The 22,623-nt window shown below is 37.9% G+C and overlaps 1 protein-coding gene across 14 annotated transcripts; it reads right to left on the bottom strand.

The window, feature by feature from the left end:
* Window positions 1–1,352: 1,352 nt before the first annotated feature.
* On the bottom strand, window positions 1,353–9,092 carry LOC137721828 (uncharacterized). Of its 14 annotated transcripts, XM_088692548.1 has the most exons (11): window positions 8,814–8,934; window positions 7,963–8,068; window positions 7,662–7,715; window positions 6,515–6,733; window positions 6,346–6,419; window positions 4,048–4,217; window positions 3,121–3,873; window positions 2,642–3,045; window positions 2,083–2,181; window positions 1,858–1,995; window positions 1,353–1,718 (listed from the first exon to the last, which is right to left on the bottom strand). In XM_088692548.1, exons 6-11 carry the CDS (start codon window positions 4,145–4,147, stop codon window positions 1,569–1,571), a joined length of 1,644 nt encoding a protein of 547 aa, XP_088548674.1. In that variant the 5' UTR covers window positions 4,148–4,217; window positions 6,346–6,419; window positions 6,515–6,733; window positions 7,662–7,715; window positions 7,963–8,068; window positions 8,814–8,934; the 3' UTR covers window positions 1,353–1,568. The 14 variants fall into 14 exon arrangements, with proteins under 14 accessions (XP_088548674.1, XP_088548673.1, XP_068316952.2 ...); XM_088692547.1 differs by lacking the exon at window positions 6,346–6,419 and having other exon boundaries at window positions 8,814–8,979; XM_068460851.2 differs by lacking the exons at window positions 6,346–6,419; window positions 6,515–6,733 and having other exon boundaries at window positions 7,662–7,779; window positions 8,814–8,952.
* Between the last annotated feature and the right edge of the window lie 13,531 nt (window positions 9,093–22,623).

Below are 22,623 nucleotides of genomic sequence, written 5' to 3'. Positions count from 1 at the left end.
ATCTATCACATACCCTATTTCTTTCCTTCTTTACCACACCACCTTTCCCATTTGATTTTGATCTAATCCTTACCGTCTCCCTATTGTCTCTATGAAACAATGGGAAGACGTCCTATTATGTGCTTGACTGGGGGGTTAAGAAAAAATAAAAATTGATTTTTGTACTGTAATTAGATCTATTAGAAATATATTTTAAGTAAAAGCCAATTAGACGTTCAATCAATATTAATTAGATTGAATGCCGGAGCACTCAAAGACTTACATGAATATGTATACAAAGCATCTTTCAGCCTTTTCGAAACTATGAAATTGGTATGGCAAAACTGGAGAGTGTGGAACAAGGCATGATTGCTCGAGACAAAATGTTGAAAATGCTTAGAACTAATTTGGCCAACACGCAGAATAGGATGAAGGTGCAAGCAGACAAACACAGGAGTGAGAGAACCTTTGAGGTGGGAGATTTGGTTTATTTGAAGCTCATTCCCTATCAACTACAATCACTAGCAACTCATGCCTATCACAAACTGCACCCTAAGTTCTATGGCCCATTTGAGGTGTTAGAGAAGGTTGGGGAGGTGGCCTACAAGTTAAAGCTTCCTGAGACCTCCAAGATACACCCAGTTTTCCATGTCAGTTGCTTGAAGAAACACATTGGTCCTGATGTTATTCCGGTGCCATTGTTGCCATTGGTGACTGATGATGGTTTACAGGTCCAAGAACCTATGGCAATGCTGCAGAGAAGGATGTAATTTACCCCAAAAATTTCACTAAAATTTCTAATTATCAACCATGTAAGATTTAAAAACTGAAATGTCATTTGCATATGAGTAATTCAGTAAAATTCATCTCCGCTTGTATCTTAAACTCGACTTTAATGACTGGCAAGTTGTTTACAAATTATTGTTCTCTCATTGTGTAATTTAGCTCAAGCAAAAATAAATATAGCCAAATAAATTGTCAGTCTAATTCTCCCCTTGCACACATCTATCAATTTCTGGTCGTCCCCATACATGCATCTATCAATTTTTAGTCGTCTGATTGAATAGTTCAATGTTTGTTAGAGTAGTCAACATTTATATGTTTCAATGCAACAAAAAAATATTATTTGTGACAAGTAGTTTTGTTGGTTGGTTAATTGGTCACATTTTATTCATGAAATGGGTTGGGTTGGGTTGGCATTAGGCTGGATACAGAATAAAATCAAAGAAAAAAAAGTGAGAAAACCAAAACCAACAAACCAGAGTTCGTCTTTCCCTTCATTTTTCTAAAGGTTTATCCCTTTTCATCAGAAACTAGCTAGCTTCTCAGTTTTAGAAGGAAAGATTCAGAAGAATGGACTCATAAAACAAAAATAAAAAAATAAATCCATCCACTAAAGCCCCATACAGAACAAGAGTTGCAAAAAGGCTTCACAACATTTAAATTGAAGCCTGAAACAAATAAATTTAAATTGGCTAACATTCTCTTTAAATTATACGCAACAAGTTTGCTTCCCCCGTTTTCGGGATTATCTCTAAATATATATACAAGAATGGAAATATATTGAAGCCGCTAGCAATGCGATTAAATTATTTCTCCTTCATATTATCAGGAAGAACACAACCTTTGCAGATTGGACAAGAGTTTTTCATTGACAACCACTTCTTGATGCAGCTCACATGGTAATCGTGACCGCAACTTTTCAGCGCACCAACATCATCCCTGTCATTGTACTCTTCCTGTCAATTAGGGAAAAATGCTAATTAGTTTTTCAGCAGTTAAGTAATTTATCGTCGAATTGGTCTAAAAAGCTTAAGATAAAACCGCACGAACTGAAAGTGCAATCTCATAATTTCCGGTTTCAAGTGTTACTCTTACCAGGCAAATTGCACATGAGACTTCCTCCTGGATTTGATCTGATGAACAATATATTGTTTCTGTCAAACACTTCGGTATCAGATCTTCAGACAATCCTGTGCTCACATTCCCAATTGTTTCGCCAAGTGCGAGGAGTTCCTGTTTGTTCGGACATTTCAAGAAATTCAGAATACATGAAAGTCCGTAGGAAGAGCAAAATAATAAAGGCAAGAATATCAATGTTACCTCATAACTCATGTTGTCTATGTCCAGCCTCATATCTCTATGATGATCAAGCATATTTCTGGACCCATAAAAGGCTGGGCGATCCACAGTCATAAAACCCTGCAGTGGTAAATGAACAATTGGCTCATCCGTATTCAGTGCTAAACAAGATTTACGCTATACAAAATAATTTTATTAGCTTTATCAAATTTCAAAAGCTTTAATTAACAATAAAATAAGTTTCATAAGAGCATATTGTCCATAGTCACATGGATCGCTTGCGAACATGTTAGTAACACCAGTCCATACAGATGTACGAACCTGATTAAACAAGAGCTTGAATCTCATGTTTAAGTTATAGGTTCTCAAAAGTCAAAACAGAATGCACAATAGCTATCGGCTATGCATTTTCAGATTTTTAAGTGCTCAGAACTAGCTTAAATAGTTATGGTGGAAAGTACACAACAATACGTATGCACTGATTGGGAAAACGGCAAAGCATTTTCTGACTATCACAAACAAGCTGCAACCTTCTTGAAAATAACAAGACATGCCAACATGCAGCGATTGAACTACATACCTCAGAAGTAAACCGCTCCTGGAGAGCAGACGCTTCAGGGACTCGGTATCTATCATTAGACATCCTCAATCTACCACTCCTGTCATTATGACGCCACCCAACAGAGGCCACTGGCCTAGGATGTCTAGGGTAATTTTCTGGCATCAGCTGCAATCCTTCATCTGAATGTGCTACATGTCCCAATCGCAAGTTGCTTGAAGAAGCCCTGAAGGCTGGGGTAGATCTTTGAGAGTAGGTACTGCGAACACCCCTTACAGTTGGGGCTAAGGCACCAGGATAACTTTGAGGGACCGCATTACTTCTGCTCAACATGAAATCATGATGGTATAACCCAGTATCCGTAGAAGCATTACCACTACTTCCCACAAGGAAGTGGTTCAGATCATGACCGAAACCACTTGAATCTGCAATTTAAAAGAAATCAATCAGTAAAAAGTAGCATGACCTGGACACAAGACACAAATGAACCAAAAACTAACCTGGAGCTATAATCCTTCCATGAGGAGCCACACTAATATGGTTCCACTCATTGGTCAAACCAGTGGAACCCTGACCAGAGAGATCCATTGTACTAGAATGGTCAATAGGGAGATTTGTAGAATAAGAAGTGTGCAAAGGATTGGTCGATAAATGTGTCCTCGCTAGGTTGGACTCCAAATCATGTTCAGACCGGCTTCTCACATTTCTCATGGATCCTTCACCCCTAATTGAGAGTCCACTCCCTCTATAGCTGGGGCCCATAGAAATGTGATCCCAAGGCACGTGTGAGGTATCCATGTTTACTTTCTCCTGCTGCAACTCTGAAGATCTAGGGAGCTCAGAGGAACTACTTCCAGCACTATAGTATCTGCTGGTGCTGCCTCTCTCAGATACTGAAGGGATCCCTGGGCTTTTTCTCTTGTGAGGACCTCTTCCGTTGCTCACTGTAAGATCAACAAAACTACCCTCAACACCATGGAATGTACGCCGGTCATAACTAGAAGAAGGTGCATGGTGAGCATAATTCCCACTGGACATGCCAAAGGTACCAGCACTTATTGGATGCTGAAAAGGGTCATGAGATGGACCAGTAGCATCAGGTTGATAATGTGGTACATCAATATTGTGGTTCATGGAAGAGTACCCATATGACCTCGGAGCCGGGTTCCAATTTGAAGCAAAAGGCGCTCCATCTATAAACATATTTTCTACAGGATAAAAGAAAGAACCGTTCTCCCCAGAGCCAGCCTGGCCTGCAGTATTTGGTCCAAAATCAGATACAGTTAATCATGAATACAAAAGATATTCCACAGATCAGATATTCAAGGTAAATACACTCAAAACTCATAAATGACAAAAAAAATTTTGCAATTATAGACCAGAAAAAAGGAAGAAAAGAATATACTCGAGGAAAATAAAGACAGTACCTAAATGCCCAAAAGGTTCTTCCGTATTCATATGATTCCAATTCTGATCATTTTCACTTTCAAAAACATGAGATGTGCTGAACTGATGTCTATGCCCCATAACTTTCGTCAGCTTACAGCCACGAACAAGTTATGACCTGGAAATAGAATCTACCAAATAAAACCACAACCTGCACAAAGAAGGGAAAGGCACCTCAAAACATAGAAAAGTAACTTCATTACTTTTCAGACTGCGAGAGTCACGATACGCATGCAGGAATCATAAAATATTGGACAAATAACAAAGGAATGAGAGCGGTGCTGCAGGTTCCCCTACATACTTTAATTCCAAAACAAGGGCAACATCTTTTAACTTTCTTTGTTATTCTCAAATCTCAACACATCTTCAACCAAATTTGTAATTACTTGTGTGAAAGTAAGCTGGTATTGATAAATAATAAAATAAAACATATTTTTGTACAAATACAGTGCAAGTAGTAAGTAACCAGAATGTTTAAAGTTAGAAGATAGCAGAAACAGATAAATACTAAAAGATCAAAATTATTGACCAAAGAGGACATATTTGTATCATTAAAGAAAATCACAAAATACCAACGAAGGCCAACTAAACAGATTTAAAGTCTAATGAGCATTGAGCAAGTAAAAAGGGCAACTATATAACAAAATCCTCAACAGTTTTAAGGATTTTGAAAAGATCCAAGATTTTCCAACATCAACCTAAGAATGTCACATCAAAGCTTTAGTTTCAGAAGATGCATCTAAATAAATGTCACTTATAAAAATTTATTTATTTAAAAATGAAAAATATATTAGTATTAATTTCTGCGAACCTTTACCCCAAATCAGAGCTGTATCCAACAAAGATTTTCTTGAAACGTCACCATTATTAGATACTTCTAAGGTTAATCATGCATGCAAATCTCTTCTTTCAACATTTTGAATTTATAACACATGAAGGCCCACATCTAGGCCACTACAGTAAGAAGTTAGAACTGTTAGCTATAAACTCTTGATAAGTAGCCCATTACAAAAATATTGATTGTAATAAGTATTTTACTTTTCTAAACAAGCAAACGAGAATTCTTGTGTAACTCAGAGTGTGGATGGGAGAAAGGAATCAGCATCCTCATACAAATTACATTAAAGAAATTGCCTTCAGCTCTTTCACAAGATAAGAAAAGAACCATCGAACCAAAGCCAGATAAGAAAAGAACCCTCAAACCAAAGCCAGACAGGTTTCAAAGAAATTAAAACTGGTCATCAAGTTCCAACAACTGAAGAGGGCAACCAACACAGATGTAGATAAATTTAACTTCTAGAGATGGGCAAAGGAAAATGCAGTTTATTTAAACAAATTATTCCAGCAAGTTCCAGCTTCACATACCAATCGAAAAATTTCAAAATAGTTTGACTAAGTACGAAAAATATGCCACAACATCACCAAATAGTTACTCGACCAGGCGTCCTGCCTATAAATATGGTTTCACACTTTGACCCACCAATCTCTGTTCTATTCAAGGGCAATACTGAAGTAAAAGTCATGATTTGTTCTGCTTAAAACAATTGTGCTGCAGAGGATCTGTGAATCCTAATTACGCAAAGGCTAGCACCCTATATCACTGTCAACCAACTCCCTTGACACTTGCATTCCTCTCCAATAAGATGGCTTTTCCAATGATAATAGGGAGAGCCATTTTTTTCTGAGGGATAAAAAAGAATGGAGAGTGTAAAGAAATAATTAGCTGAAAGTGAGATGTGAAAGATGGAATCAGGACCTTCCTTGAAGATATTACCTGCGTTTGGACTTTGAATGACAGGATTAGAGATCACCTAGCAGGTGTAAAGATGTAACAATCTCAATAACACACTATATTGATTTTTAAACTATTTCTTGATATCCAAATATCAACAGGAGAATTTTAGAATATATAAACTAAGACCAGAAAACCCACTACCAGATGGCTCCTCGCCTCCAAATTCTGGAAAAAAAAAAGGCACAGTTCTTAATACTTTCAGCCCTAAAGACATTTAAAAAGATGCTTTCATCAAGGTTAAAGGTTGGAACTGTTCCAGATGAAAGCTGAAAATATTATAAATGAAAGGTACAATTAGTATATTATAAAATAAGTTGAGATGAAAAAAGTAAAATAAATGGAAGAGAGCCTTTGTAGATTGATTGTAAAAAATACATACTATACCATTGCCGTTTTAAACAATTTTTTAAAACTAGGTAATCAAGTAATTAAACATAAATCAATAATACAAAATTTGTCAAAGTTAAATTCCCGCCTACAATACCTTCTATCATGAAAAATACCAAGATGAGGTTAAGTCACTGAACAGAAAGTAACACTAGATATAAACTCTGAAAACTGTCAAACCACAAGATCAAGTTAGTATAACCATCAAATATATGTATTGCTTAAACCTGGAGCCTTCTCTGTCTACAAAAAGTTTCTACACTTACAAAATCCCACAGCCCAATATGAAGAGAATCTTCGTCCGAAGACTTAAAGGGTGTTGTCTTCACATCATACGCATCTTGAGACATTTGGCACTTGAAGCTATAGAGTACACATAGTCGGTATACTTGCACTCTAAAAGATAGGCATGGAGATCTCCGAAGAAAGGATATTAGTATTTGCAAAACTCTCTCTCCACAGAGGCTCCTCAGCAAGATGATGTCCTAAAAAGTAACCAGGATATTCTCATAATCTCAAATCTGGAAAATTTTATTCATGTGGAATACAGAAAAGAAACGGTACACGAGTCAAGTGTGCCATCCACCCGATAACCTATGCCAATCTGAAGAAACCCCAACCACCAATTATGAGTTAGAAGCCCACTACCTCCCATCCAGGTATGACATGTACAAGACCCCAACTACTCACTCCACCCAGTTAGCCTACACAAATCTTAGGGCACCAAGCTCTGTGTATCAGTGCTACAAACATCAGCTCCTCAGAGTTCTTAGTGATGGTTTTTCCTTACTCACGGGCAAATCATCCACCACAAGGGTAATGATAAGTGGCACTAGAAAAGTCCACATTCAAACCAAACTACATGGTTCCGTCTCATCACCTGAGCACAAGATTCTCCAGATATGGTATGTATCAATGTATCAAAAGCTGGTCCGTATGTTTGCCATCCATTGACAACTCCTAAGCACACAATCATCAGTATATCCATCAGCTCACTGCTCTATTTGACACCAACGTACAGAAACATCATAGAGGTAACTCCAAATCCTAGGAAAATGAGAAGAATGAATTGACCACAGAAACTTTACGTAGTAAATTGAATTTTCCCAATGCATTATATTATAGCCAACCTCTCCATCACCTTAGTATGCATAATGTAAACAGAAGTAAGATCCTGTGTGCTTAGTTTAGATCAAAGACCTCCCTAAACAGCATTGAACTCTGACTTTTTCCATCAGTAAAAAGAGGGCCAGGCATTACCGATCTAAAAACCATGACACTATCACCATCAAGGCTACATTTTTTCTATCTCAAATATAGCCTCCACTAGGTCAGGTGGATAGACCTAGTTAAAGTGAAATCCAGTTCATTAGTAGTTGAGCAAGTAAAAACGAAGTCTTTAGTAGTTAGTACCATATACTGTGCTCTCACAAAACTACAGCTGGCAGCAGATCGTACCAATAAATCCTGAAGAAAAGACAAGGCTTGAATTGAGATCCTTTTTATAGAAGACGAATTGATCAAAAAGTCCCTGCAACACTATTCATAATTCAGAGAATGAAAGGAACTAAACCCCCCCTCCCCAAACCCACACACACCACAAAAACACACATTGCCAACACAAAAAAACAGTAATGTAAACCATCATGTACAAATATTGACCACCATACTGAACCGCAAACCTTAGAAGGATATGGCTCTAAGAAACTCTCACCTGCAGATGCAGTTGTATCACCTCTCAGAACTTGGGTAATAATTTTCCTCTCAGTCGAACTCAACACGAGCATGCAATAACGAAACACGACCAGCACAACCAAAACCTGCATAATAAGAACGGTCTAAACCTAGTCGATGCTAACGTAATCCAGAATGAACAATTTATTATCTAAAAACCCTCAAATCCACCAAGCAAACCTCGGTCTAAACTAAACCGCAGGGGAGGTATAACCAGTTTCTTCGAAACAGTATTTGAGACCCTGATATTAGTTACAAAGCAAAATCATTCTCCCTGAATAAATAATAACCGATGAGCGTGACTTTACGATTGCAATAACCATCACTATCATAATGGTCATCATATTATCCGCCCACCCGGGTTCATTACATACATGCTGGAACTATTATACAACAGAATAAAACCAAACAACCACAATTCACAGCTCCATTTTACACAATACAGCATCCACATTAACACAAAATGAAATTTACCCAAAAATCACAAATTCCTAAACAAGGGGTAGACAGATATATCTATATATATATATATATATAGATGTGTATGTATGTGTGTATATATATAACCATTTTATATAGCAGCACCACCAAACAAGCAAACCTCAACGATCAGAGGCCAGAAACGGCACCACAACAACAACAATCAGAAACGCAGAACAAGAATCGATCGAGAAAACCACGATCGGACCTCAAAAATTAAACTTCAAAAAAAATTAAGAAAAATGTGAAGAAATTATAAAAAAAAAAAAAAAAAAAATCGTGCAGAAACAATAAAACGACGATCAAGCTCGGGAAACTGAAATAGTTAAGAAAATGAAGGAAAAGTCGTACCTTTGAAGTCGATGAAGGGCTGGTTCTTTCTCAAAGGAACAAACTTATAGAGAGAGAGAGAGAGAGAGAGTTGTGCCGTTGAGGAAGGAGAGAGAGATGAATAAAAGCGGTAGGGTGCGTTGTATGCAGAAAATAAGAGGAGGAAAAATTGTCTGGACTGCCCAACAATTTACCTGATACCGGCATAAGCCGTATTTAAATTTTAATATTACTCTACACCCGAAACGCTGTCGTAGTGCACAAGTTAATGTGAAAATTCGCCTGGGGATAAGAATTATTTTATTTATTTATTATTAGAAAATGGTAGGATGCTTTTATCCCAACTAGTTCCAAGCTTCCTTCCTACTTCCAAGCAGGAGCGAGTCGTGGATGCCGTGTTTGAGGTCACCGAACGCGTAGCGCATGGTCTTTCTTTGTGTATTTACGTTTCATTTTATTCAAAATACTTGGGTGTTTCGAAAATCTAATACTCTGAATGTTTTAATTGTAAAATTTAAATTTTATATTTTTAACCAAACATTTTAACTAGAGTATCGGTTACTCCAAAGCAAACTTTTTTCTTTTTATGAGAAAATTGTAACGATGGTCCTTTAACCTTAATCCAATTAGAGCAATAGTCTTTCAATTAAAAATTCATGACCATTGATCTCTTAACTCCTCAAAACATGCAGCTATAGTCTTTTTCGTCAACTCTGTCAGAACTTCCGTTAAAACGAGTCATGTTGGAAAAATCCTTGCTACAATTGAGTAAAAATTGAGAGACTATTTCTCCCATTGGTTTAAAGTGGAGGGATTATTTCTTCAATTTTCTCATTTAATTTCCCACATTTGCCCCTTGATTCGGTCCCACATGGATGGCACATGACTCATTTTGATAGAAGGTTTAACGAAGTTGACGAAAATGACTATAGTTGCACGTTTTGATGAGTTAAGATATCAATGATCCTGAATTTTTAGTTAAGATACCATTGCTCCAATTGAGATTCAGGGACCACTTGACACACCCTGACCCGGAACGTCCACTTGGACTCTGAATCGAGTTGTGTTGGCCGACACCTGGAAGGTGACGAAACCATAAAATGTAGTGTGGTGGAATATGTGAATAAATTTAAACCAAAAAGTACCTAAATATAAGAGTGCGCTGTGAGCAGGAATGAACCCATTTCACATGTGATGTCAAAGCATAAGTACAGTACAGTACAGTAAGATAGGGTGAGAATTATACCATCGAAGGTAATCGTTACACCAAGATTTGCCAAGAATCCTCATCGATAAGAAAACTCAGCTACTAAAACCTAGAATGGCGAAAAATAAGGGTGAGTGGGCTTGAAAAATAAAGTTTTAATAAAAACCTTTGAAAACGTTATAATCCCTTGCCGTAAAACATGTATAGTTTCCAAGATATACATACTACATATAGTATGAAAATACTCACCGTAGCCTGCAAAATATGAAGATATCAATACAACACAATAGTTCATATATAAGTGCATGACGTTAATAATCGTATACTTTTGCATAAGCAAACCTATCAAATCAAGTGTTCATCGACACATGCTGACACACGAGTTCATACAGAGTTATTCTGACATGAATATGACTGGATATAATAATGATATACGCTCTAGTGCTACAATCACGTGAAGACTGGCGCTATTCACGGTCACATACGAGTCGAAGTTGCCTATTGCAACCTGTACAACAGGATTATCACCTACTTGGATCCAAGGCGAGTGTGTGGTATAGATGTGAACATACACGTGAAAGATTGACCCTAGCCCTAGACGAGCACTAACATCGGTGCAGCAAACGATGAGCATAAAACATAAATATAGTCATGCCATAGTGGTTCGATAGTTCTAATCAACATAATACCATTCATAGTTATAGGTATAATCATGGCATCAATAAACATACGCTTACATGTGCATCCTGTAGGATTTATGATCATTTCGTAATTTTCCGTTATATCGCTAATTCTTATAAGCATTAGTCTAAGCTAGGCATACGTAGGAAATTCTCTTTCAATGTATAAATGGAAACTAACAAATACGTATATACTATATAAAAGAAAATACCCACTCACTTGAAATCCGCGCTACAACTCCCTAACACGAATATAAAGGCATCACGAATGATCGTCGCCTAGAACAAATATCAAATCACGTCTCAAAATTCTTATCAATAGAACATATAACTTACATAAAACACATCTCCAAGGACGTTCTAGAATGATTTGTAACCCTTTGCCAAAAGTCAACCGTTGGTCAAAGGTCGACGGTAGGGTTCATAGCCTTACGTAACTTGATCCAGAAGATCTACTCAGATTTCAAATCCGTAACTTCCCAAGAGTTTCAATAAGCTTCTAGAACAATATCCTAAAGTTTCGAAACGATCCAACGGTTGGATCTCCACCAATCGCTAAAATTATGTGGCGGCTAACGTTTAGATTTACAAACTTAGAAAACCCATCCGAGAAGATCCGTAGTTAGATTCCTGATCTGTCAGTTCCTAATATCCTTAAATATTATGTACTATGTATTAAATTTTGGTGACAATCCAATGGTCGGATCGTTGAATCATATAATAACTAAGTGGAAGCCCTTAATGGAAATATAACCAAACAAGGGAATTTCATCTATCGAATGTTTAATATGGAATCGGCCTACCTAGGGTTAGGCACGGGTCGGGCCGGGCCCAATTTTGAAGGGACCAGACCAGACCTAGGTTTAAAGGAAACGAGCCAGGCCGGGGATTACATTTTCTAATATAAGAACCAAACATTACCCAGCCCGGTTGAAACGGGCCGGGTCCACGGGTCCTTTTATTTATTTATTTATTTTTGTTTGAAAAAAAAATTGTATGGATTGCAAACTGCATAGATTTGAATTTTGCACAGATTGCAATGTGCACAAAACTGCACATATTTGAATTTTGCACATATTGCAAACTGCACAGATTACAAGTGCAGAAAGTCACATAGCGCATTTATGCAGATTTTGCACAAATTCACCATTATTCACATCCAATCTAAATACAAAGTCCAACATCCAAGTTCATAGATTAACAATACATCCAAAATAACAATATTACATCATCCAACATCTAAAAAATAAATCAACATACAAAATATCCAAAAGTTAAAGACATCCAAATTCCAAGAATCAAATAATTCAAAACAACATAAACATGATATCCGCAATAAATTTCAAATTAACATCCAAAACCACATCCAACACCCAAGTTCCAACAACAATCCTCATTGAATCTGTAGGAAAATTGAGAATATGAGCTCAAGATTATGCTTTATTTTTGACATTCCCGGTGTCAATTTTATTAGAACTAAACTGACCTGGAGGGGAAGGGTGATCAAACCGCCACATCAAATTCTAGCAAAGAAACACTGAAGAAATGCCCTGCACTCAGGTAAAAGCGTGTCATTCCCAAGTCAATCAAAGCAAATACCAAGAAAACGTACAATGAATTATATCAGACTAACCAAGGTCCCCGCTAGAAAAGCCGTTGGATTTCTCAATCCAAGCGAAAATCGTTCAATTGAAAACCAAAATGTACTGAAACATCACTATCTAATACCAGAATTCAAGCTTAATGGATTGCTACAATCTTCTTATACAACACTACCTTAATATTTATGGGAGTACGCCAACTCATTCATAAGGCACATCCGAAGCATAATAAAAAGGATCTAAAAAAAATAAGCTTTAGAGCTTACCGAAACCGATGAGGTTGCCATATTTTTGCACTGCAGAGGTTATGCTTAAAGCTTTCTCTTTTCCAATCCCTAACTGCATCCAGCATCAGGTTCAACTTCATTAAAACACAAAATTGGTGCTTACCACTTGCAGAAAATAGGAGTAATATTTAACCTGAAGCAAAAATGTATGAGTACTATTTAACCTGATACATCCAACATCAGGTTTGCATCATGGGAATGAACACTACAAATGTATAAGAACTCTGAAGCAAGAAGGTAAGACCGTAAGAGTAATATTTAACCTTCGAGAAAACGTCAGCCAATCACCTTTACCAAGCTATGTTCCTCTTCAGTCCATGGAATGCCTACAAGGAAAAAAAAGGAAAAACAAAATCAGTTAAGACAAAAAGGAAAACATAGTTTAACTTCTTAAATACGATCCTTAGGTTCTCTTGTAAATATATAACTTTGATAATGACGTAAATTTAAGAACTACTATCAACAATTCTTGTGTTATAAATAGATCATCTTCATGCAAAAAAGAACAGAAGAATGGTAAATAAATAACCGTATGATGAACAATGAAATGGTGGTTTAGACTTTAGACCACATGAAATCCAAAATATCGACGTAAGGAAACTTAATATGTGACATCCCACATCGCCCAAGGGTGTGATCCTTATATGTATATTCCCATCTCTACTTAGCACGAGGCCTTTTGGGAGCTCACTGGCTTCGGGTTCCATGAGAACTCCGAAGTTAAGCGAGTAGCGCACGAGAGCACTCCCAAGATGGGTGACCCATTGGGAAGTTCTCGTGGGAGTTCCCAGAAACAAAACCGTGAGTGCGTGGTCGGGGCCCAAAACGGACAATATCGTGCTACAGTGGTGGAACGGGCCCGGGAAGTGGTCCCCCCCAGGCGGGGATGTGACAGTTTGGTATCAGAGCCTAACCCTGGTCTTGGTGTGCCGATGAAGACGTCGAGCCCCTAAAGGGGGTGGATTGTGACATCCCACATCGCCTAGGGGTGTGATCCTTATATGTATATTCCCATCTCTACCTAGCAGGAGGCCTTTTAGGAGCTCACTGGCTTCGGGTTCCATGGGAACTCTGAAGTTAAGCGAGTAGCGCACGATAGCATTCCTAGGATGGGTGACCCATTGGGAAATTCTCGTGTGAGTTCCCAGAAACAAAACCGTGATGGTGCAGTTGGGGCCCAAAGCGCACAATATCATGCTACGGTGGTGGAGTGGGCCGGGGAAGTGATCCCCCCGGGCCAGGATGTGACACAATGTATGATGTATCTATAGCCCTTAAAGCTTAATGACTATAAATATGGCAATGGTAGAACCCTCGCAGTTGGGAGAACATCTTAAAAACCATTGGTTTCTATTGTTGTTCGTGCTGCAAACTTGCATATAACTTAACTAACTACCCATAAGGAGCTTCGCCTAACCAACCAAAAGAGGAATATTTTTTACAGCTCAATCATCAATCTACAAATTCTAACTTAAAACCCCTAAAATCCCTACACCAAAATTCACATTAATAATAAAACCTAATTCAAAATTACCTAAATTTTAGAGGGATAATGGTTGGTACTAGTAGTAGCAGTGTCCTCAACGGTGGTGATGGGGTGATGATAGTGGTCGCGACGGTGGAAGTGGTGTCGTTGTGTTGGTTGCGACAGCGTTGTGAGAGTCTGAGAGTTGGAGCTCGACGGTGGTGATGGGGTGGGTGATGGTGGTCACGACGACGGAGTTGGTGGTGCTGTTGTGTTGGTCTCGATGGCGGTGAGCACTGTGAGAGTAAGTGTGTGAAAAAGTATGAGAGTTGGAGTCGAGGGAAGGGATAGGGAGAGGAAGTCGAGGGGGGAGAGTCTGAGAATCTGAGAGACTGAGGTGGAATTTGCTAGGGTTGAAACTGACTGTTGAGATTGGATGGAGAGATGATATCTTAAATCTCGTCCGTCCATTGTAACAGAAACGGGCTGGTCCTGGTACCCGCGGTTCCTATTTGGAACCGGCCCGAATCGAATACTTCAATTACAGGGCCCGACCGGCCCCGATCTGTTCTTACAAAATTAAGAATTGGCCCGTACCCGCCTAGAACCGCCATTACCCACCCAGACCCGCTGTTCCTGTACCCGTTTGCCCACCCCTAGGGGCATCCATTTTAGCTTAGGGAGGTCTAGTGGTGTCTCTACCCACGCGTCGCCACATATGCCGCCATACGAAAAGCCTCAAATCGCCACAAACCTGCCGGAACCCTAGAAATGGATGCATTTCTATCCATCTTCTCCGGTGTTCCACCGCCCCCAAACTTGTTTGGGGTTTGTTCCTGGCCTTAAGAGGATGCCAAAGTTGGTGATGATTGAAGATAGACGCTTCAGAAATGGTTGATCACCATCAAAGTTCCCTTGCACCCACAGGTGCAGTTCTCATGAAATCGGAACTAATATCTTCGATTTTTTGGTGAATATGGAGGAGAGATTGATGCTAAGTTGTTTCCAAGTGGTCTCGTGCCGTGAATCACCAGAAAAACACCGAAGATGGCATCGTAAATTGATGTGGAACCTAGATATTCAACCGGGTCGCGCAGGTCAAACGTGTTGGAGGAAGGTTTTGGCTGTCTTTCCCCTTTCCTTCTTTCCCTTATTTCTCTCTTCTCCTATTGGTCCACTCCCTTTCTCTTCCTCTTTCCTCTTCCTTCGTTCTCCTGGTTCTCATTGGTCAGTCCTTCTCTTTTATCCCCCGGTTAGGCACCTCTGCCCCTTCCTTCCTCATATGTTTCTCCTCATCTCCGATTCGTTCTTCCTTTATTCCTCATTTCTCATAAAATAATCTTAAAATAATACTATAATAATTAGGAGAAATATATAAAATAATAAATAGTAATCTTTACAAAAGTATTTTTCGAATATGTATTTCCATAAAACCCCTATCGTAACTCCGGTTTCGATTCAGATTAAGCTTACGTGATCGTCCTGTCGAGAACTTCAAGAGTACGGTAAAATAGTAACTTGCACGCATCACTAAATGACGGTCAACGAAAATCAACAATCTCACCAGTAGGGTATTTTGGTCAATTCACTCTTTTAAAAATTAATAAAATCATAAAATTAGGGACGGGTTGTCATAATCTACCCACTTAAAAAAAATTTCGTCCACGAAATTTGAAATCATTACTAAATATAATATACTCCAAAAGATAGGAAGAAAATATATATAAGGAGGAAATCAAATTAGAATGGTTGCATAAAAGAGAGTGTCATTCCGTCTCGATCGGATTGCAATGATTCCTCTTTCAAGCCTCCAAACTCAACTTCATTCTCCTTTGATACAAGACCAAAATATAATACTTATATAAAAATATAAGGTCAAAAATAGATATATAAAAACATAACGTCAAAATACGTATGTAGTGAAGTAAAGTTAAAATAATTGTACTGAAATAAAAAACTGAACATAGAAAGATTTTACCTACGCACTTCTAGCATAACGTACTCTGAGAATAAGCATGTAGTAACTTTGGGTCGAGCCCAAACAATAAATAAATAAACTATCGTAAACGGCCTAATTGTCCACTTCCTTAATGAGTCCAACAAATAAGGTATCAATATTATAGTCTGCAGCCCGCAATACTGACAACTCATAGTTGTCTCGATAAGTAAGTAACAAATTCCCAAGGGTGCAATATTACCATCATGCCCCTCATTGGGAGATACACATAAATCATCCAATTAGTGCCTCAATTGCATTTACGTACTGCCCTTTCGGGCAACAACACAAATAACACATAATTTGCTACATTGTAATCTCGATCATTCAACTACCTGTTCACAATACTATTCTATCAATCATGTGCTATGCATAAAATCTCTACATTAAGTCTCAACAGTGTCATACCCAAAACCCAAAAATTGTAACCGTAGTTACAAGCAACTAAAATAAAGATGACTGTGTTACAACCATGCTAATTGTAGAATGGACAAAGTGCAACATGTCCACTAATGTTTGAGTAGCACTTTTCAGACTAATCGTTAGTCTGAGGGTGAAATGTGGTACGTGACAAAGCTTAATACACTTGGCCTTCAAGAAGGCTTCCTAAGACTTGGTATTGAAACACGTGCCACGGTGAGATATAGTAGTGACACACGCCATATAACCAAACAATGCAGTTCATAACGCCATAGTGAGCACATTCATATTGAATTTCACTCGAGTTTAGCAAAACTATGCCAAGAAGAACAATCAAGAATTTGAGGGTCAAACATGTCCATCAAATCTAGAATACAAGATAATTGAAATTATTACATGACTTCTCGCTACAACAGTAGCTTCTGGAGCATTCAATCACCAGCGGCAATGATTCGCTTATCAAAGTATTTGCTAGGTGATTGAGGAAATAATAGTCACAACTAAAATCTAAATGTTCGGGCGATTCACCTAAATTATCTATTTGCTTAAAAATTAGTATGAAGTGTAAAATGGTAGACACGTACCCAAGGGTGACTGGAATGCCTTTCGGCACAAAAGGTGAATATGAAATCACAGTCAAAGTAAATGTTGATCTAAACACCAGAAAAATCTGATAATTTCAAGAATGAGTAATTTTCACAAGTGATGTAAAATGTAGTCCATCTGGACCAACAAAAAGTAAGCTAACTTGTCAAATCGGTCGATAATCACCGAAACATCATCGTAATATCCACTTGTACAAGGAACCTTGTACCAAGATCTTATGGTGATATTTCCCATCTCCATTAGGATACAAAAGGTGAGCATAACCACTTGAACGATTTCTTGATAATTTGTAAGTAACATCAACCCAATGCTCGTGAGTTCCAACTAAAATGAAATAGGATAGGTCGAAAGTATTTCAGGAGTAGATAATGTCTTTTGCTACGGTAAACAGTAATTACGTTAACACAATGGGGATGATACATGATTGTGTAATCGTAGATGCTGATTTGGTTTCTCTATCACCATTGTCAAAAATCTAATTCTTTTCAAATGGATATGTACCTATGAGGTCTAAGATTGATAGAGATATTGAACACGTTTCTCTATAGAGAAGTGTCATCCAATTTTTAGGTAAAGATGGTAATTGTTGACTCTAAGTCATGAATAAGATGGTTCATTCTGAACGGTTCTACATGTTGGGAAATATAAGCGATTCTCCGTCATGCTACCTCTATATAGCCAAAACATCTAAAGAACACGTCATCATGGATTTCCAAAATGATCATTATCATCGCAATGTGTAAAACGAAAGTAAGATGAGACAACAATTCAGTTGTCAGAAACTTTATTCATAATCAACATCACAACTAAACTAACTTTCCTCGATCGTAAATGAGGAAAAACACTATAGTTGAAGGATATCTAATAAATTGTCGATAAATTTGACAAGACCAAAGATATCTTGAATTTCAACACACTTTGTGAGAATTTCAACTTTCTTCCACTAAACCCTTTGGAAAAAAAAAAAGAAAAGATTATCATTTACAAAGATCACGTCTCCCAAGAAAAGTACCAATTCAATCAAAGTTAACAGTTGAGGACTTTGGTATAAAGCTGACTATTGATATTTAGAGAATTTGGTCTTACTGTCGACTAGATGCGAAGGTCATCAATAAGACCATTATGAATTCGTCAGGCCATGGAGGACAACTCGGGTTACAAAGGTCAGTCGGGTAGACCAGTACTTCGAAGTATGGGTATTAACGGTTTTAATTGTCACCCGATTGGGTTGCTAAAATCTAGGTACGATCCTAAGGTTCGGCCTTTCACCTTCGCGAATAGGTTCGAGGTTCCCTAGATAAGGTGTTTAGTTAGGTAAATTTCTAATCAGTAAGCTTTTGTAACTAAGTTCTCTAAATGATGTAGGACTTGTTCGAAGGGATGCAAGGAAAAATTAGTGTAGTATAATAAAATGGATCAATGGTGTACTTTACTCCACCATTTGGTGATATCCCAGGTAAAATTTTTAAAATATGACGCCATAGGTGTACGTCCTTGGACGTACCATACTACTTCCTTTCATTACGCCATATATGAATAGGTCTTCATATCTTCCTCGATACTCAAATCACTCTAACAGTGAGAAATCGACTCGTACTCCGATTTATTGTTTACTTATGAAAGTGATCGAAAAGGTGACTAGTTGAAGAGGTTTTGATTACCTAAGTCGAAAACATGGTTAAAACAGCTACAAGTTTACGGTCATCCTACAAAACTTGCTCCTAAGTTTCCATGATTTAGTTTATTTGGCTTAGGTAGTCACTATTAATCAGTCTATTAGTCGCGCTGCTAATTAACTCATATACGATATTTTGATATTGTTCGCTACCCTGAAACTGTGAACCAACATTCTGGTATAAAGTATCACTCCCAAATACTAGTACCTGTGTCCAGTATCAAAAATCATACCGCTTGAATACTGGTTGACAGTTCCTGGACGTCAAGTAGTAGCTTCATCATAGGCTGATTACAAGCTAGAGACCGCTCGGGTAGTTGGTTTCAGATGATAAGTAAGGAATTGGTCCTATGAGTTGGTTTTATTAATTCTAGGGAAAATACTTACTACTTCAGGGTTTTCTATTGACTGTAGGTATAACAACTCGTATACATGTGCCTATGCTCGTCGAAATGATGAGTACATCACCAAAAGAGATTCGGAAAACTAGTATTGGTTGGAACGTCCTAAAGCCGAAAAGGAAGTTGTTATTCCTCCTGAAGATCCGGAATGATCACTAATGCGTTTGAAAAAATTAGTGCTATCGGGGACCAAAAGTGATTGTCCCAACATGTTCTTCTGTCTAGTGCTACTGTTTTAGCACTACATCACACGAGATTCTCGAAAGGGTTGGTAGAAATGACTAGATGGTAGTGGAATTGGTAGGTAAATCCCCCGTAATGCACAACTATCGATATGGTAGCCCTACGTCAAGGTCATCAACTTGTCTTAAATCTACATTTTTCCTTGGTAGGAAAAATCTTCACTTAAAGTTTAGAGTCGTCAAAGCGATTTTCTCAAATGTCAATAAGTTGCCTAATCTGCCCAAAACTTAGGAAAACCTAACACGTTTTTCGTTGTAGACGAGGTGGCAAAATTCAACATTTAGGCTCAAGAATGGAGAATGTTTACATCACACGTGTGATGAATGCAATACTGCCCAAACCTGGCTCTGATACCAAAATGACACACTTCAACCTAAAATTCTACTTGGACTCCGACTTGAGCTGTGCTGGCCGACACCTAAAAGGTGACGAAGCCATAAAGTGTAGTGTGGTGGAATATGTGAATAAATTTAAACCAAAAGGTGCCTAAATATAAGAGTGCGCTGTGAGCGGGAATGAACCCATTTCACACGTGATGTCAAAGCATACGTACAGTAAGATAAGGTGAGAATTATACCATCGAAGATAATTGTCTACACCAAGATTTGCCAAGAATCCTCGTCGATAAGAAAGCACATTACTAAAACCTGGAAGGACGAAAAACAAGGGTGAGTGGGCCTGAAAATAAAGTTTTAATAAAAACCTTTGAAAACGTTATAACTCCTCGCCGTAAAACATGTATAGTTTCCAAGATATACATACTACATATAGTATGAAAATACTCACCGTAGCTTACAAAATCTCAAGATATCAATACAATACAATAGTTTATATATAAGTGCATGACGTCAGTAATCGTATACTTTCGCATAAGTAAACATATCAAACCAAGTGCTTATTGACACATGTTGACACGCGAGTTTATGCAGAGTTATTCTGACATGAACAGAACTGGGTGTAATAATGATATATGCTTTAGTGCTACAATCACGTGAAGACTGGCATTATTCGCAGTCACATATGAGTCGGAGTTGCATATTGCAACCTGTACGACAGGATTGGCGCCTAATTGGATCCAAGGCTAGTGTGCGGTGCATATGTGAACATACACGTGAAAGACTGGCCCTGCCCCTGGGTGAGCACTAACACCGGTGCAGCAAACGATGAGCATAAAATATAAATATAGTCATGCCATAATGGTTCGATAGTTCTAATCAACATAATATCATTAATAGCCATAGGTATAATCATGGCATTAATAAACGTACGTATACTTGTGCATCCCGTAGGATTTATGATCACTTTGTAATTTTAAGTTATTTCGCTAATTCTTATAAGTATTAGTCTAAGCTAGGCATACGTAGTAAATTCTATTTCAATGTACAATATATAAAAAAAAAAGACCCATTCACTTGAAGTTCGCTCTACAACTCCCTAGCGCGAAGATCAAGGCGTCATGAACGTTCGTTGCATAGAACAAATATCAAATCACGTCTTAGAATTCTTATCGATAGAATATGTAACTTACATAAAACGCATACCCAAGAACGTTCTAGAATGATTTGCAACCCATTGACCAATAGTTAACCGTCAGTCAAAGGTTGACAATAGGGTCCACAACCCTAAGTAACTTGATCCGAAATATCCGCACCTCGGATTTCCGATCCATAACTTCCTAAGAGTTTCAATAAGCTTCTAGAACAACATCCTAAAGTTTTGGAGCGACCCAAAGGTCGGATCTCCACCAATCGTTAAAATTAAGTAGTGGCCGATGTTTAGATTTGCAAACTTAGAAAACCCATCCGGGAAGATCCGTACGACAAACTCCTGATTCGTCAGTTCCTAATATCCTTAAATATTATGTACTATTACATATTAAAGTTTGGTGGCGATCCAATGGTCGGATCGTCGAATCATATAATAACTAAGTGGCGGCCCTTAACAGAAATATAAGCAAACAATGGAATTTCGTCAATTAGATGTCTAATATGGAATTGGGGCACCCATTTCAGCCTAGGGAGGTCAAGTGGTCGCCACCATGCGCTACTGCACATTGCGACTAGCCGCCTTGACTCACCGGAAAATTCAACTATTTCAAAAAATTCTCAAATTTTTCAAGAATGAAGATATCAACGAGTAGAGCAAGTTTTATACATGTGTCCAAGTCCAATTTGGCTAGGAAAAGCTTCAATTCATCTTCTCCGGTTTGGGGTTTGTTCCTAGCCTCAAGAAAATGCCAAAGGTGGTGATGATGGAAGAGAAACACTTCAGAAATGGTGGATTGCCATCAAAGTTCCCTAGCACTCATCGGTGCGGTTTTCATGAAATCAGAACTAATGTCTTCGATTTTTGGGTGAATATGGATGAGAGATTGATGCTAAGTTGTTTCCAAATGGTCCCGCGCCGTGAATAATCGGAGAAACGCTGGAGATGGCGTCGGAAATTGATGTGGAACCCGAATATTCAACCGGGTCAAACGAGTCGAGGAAGGTTTTGGCTGCATTTCCCCTTCCCTCATTTCTCTCTTTTTCCTATTGGTCCACTCCCTTTCTCTTCCTTTCTCATCTTCCTTCTTTCTCCTAGTTCTCAATGGTCAGTCTTCCTCTCTTCTCCCCCGATTAAGCAACTCTGCCCTCTCATTCCTCCTTTGTTTCTTATCCTCTCTGATTCGTTCTTCCTTTATTCATCATTTCTCACAAAATAATCTTAAAATAATAATATAATAATTAGGAGAAATATATAAAATAATAAATAGTAATCTTTACAAAAGTACTTTTTGGATTTGTAATTCCGTAAAACCCCTATCGTAACTCCGGTTTCGATTTAGATTATGCTTACGTGATCATCCTGTCGAGAACTTCGAGAGCACGATAAAATAGTAACTTGCACGCGTCACTAAATGACAGTCAATGAAAATCAACAATCTCGCCAGTAGGGCATTTTCATCAATTCGTTCTTTTAAAAATTAATAAAATCATAAAATTAGGGACGGGTTGTCACACCACTGCTACAATTTTCTCTATTTTTATCGTATTAGTGTTTATTTATGTAATGAGTATTTAAATTATTTTAATTCTTGTGAGTTGGTAATCTAATGCTTTAAAGTCAGAAATTAACTTTGATTACAAAGTTCTTATTTTACATGGCTATTCCTTTATTTCTATACTATATTCAATTATTCATGATATTCCTCCCATTCAAGTTGAGTAATTCCTCTCATTCGAGTTGAAATTTTTTATTATTGGTGAAC

The sequence above is a fragment of the Pyrus communis genome, chromosome 4, assembly GCF_041283825.1.
Source record: "Pyrus communis isolate YQ-2024b chromosome 4, ASM4128382v1, whole genome shotgun sequence".
Lineage (NCBI taxonomy): Eukaryota > Viridiplantae > Streptophyta > Magnoliopsida > Rosales > Rosaceae > Pyrus > Pyrus communis.
Note: the sequence above shows the minus strand (reverse complement) of the source record. Positions and strands in the feature narration are given on the sequence as shown.

Bases quoted from the DNA above. Each gene is read 5' to 3' on its own strand.
- LOC137721828 (XM_068460854.2), bottom strand. From the start codon at position 4,147: ATGGGGCATAGACATCAGTTCAGCACATCTCATGTTTTTGAAAGTGAA. The intron at 3,046-3,120 runs GTTAGTTTTTGG...TTTAAATTGCAG, and splicing joins TGGAAGGATTATAGCTCCAG to ATTCAAGTGGTTTCGGTCAT. The intron at 1,996-2,082 runs GTAACATTGATA...CCGAACAAACAG, and splicing joins TAGACAACATGAGTTATGAG to GAACTCCTCGCACTTGGCGA.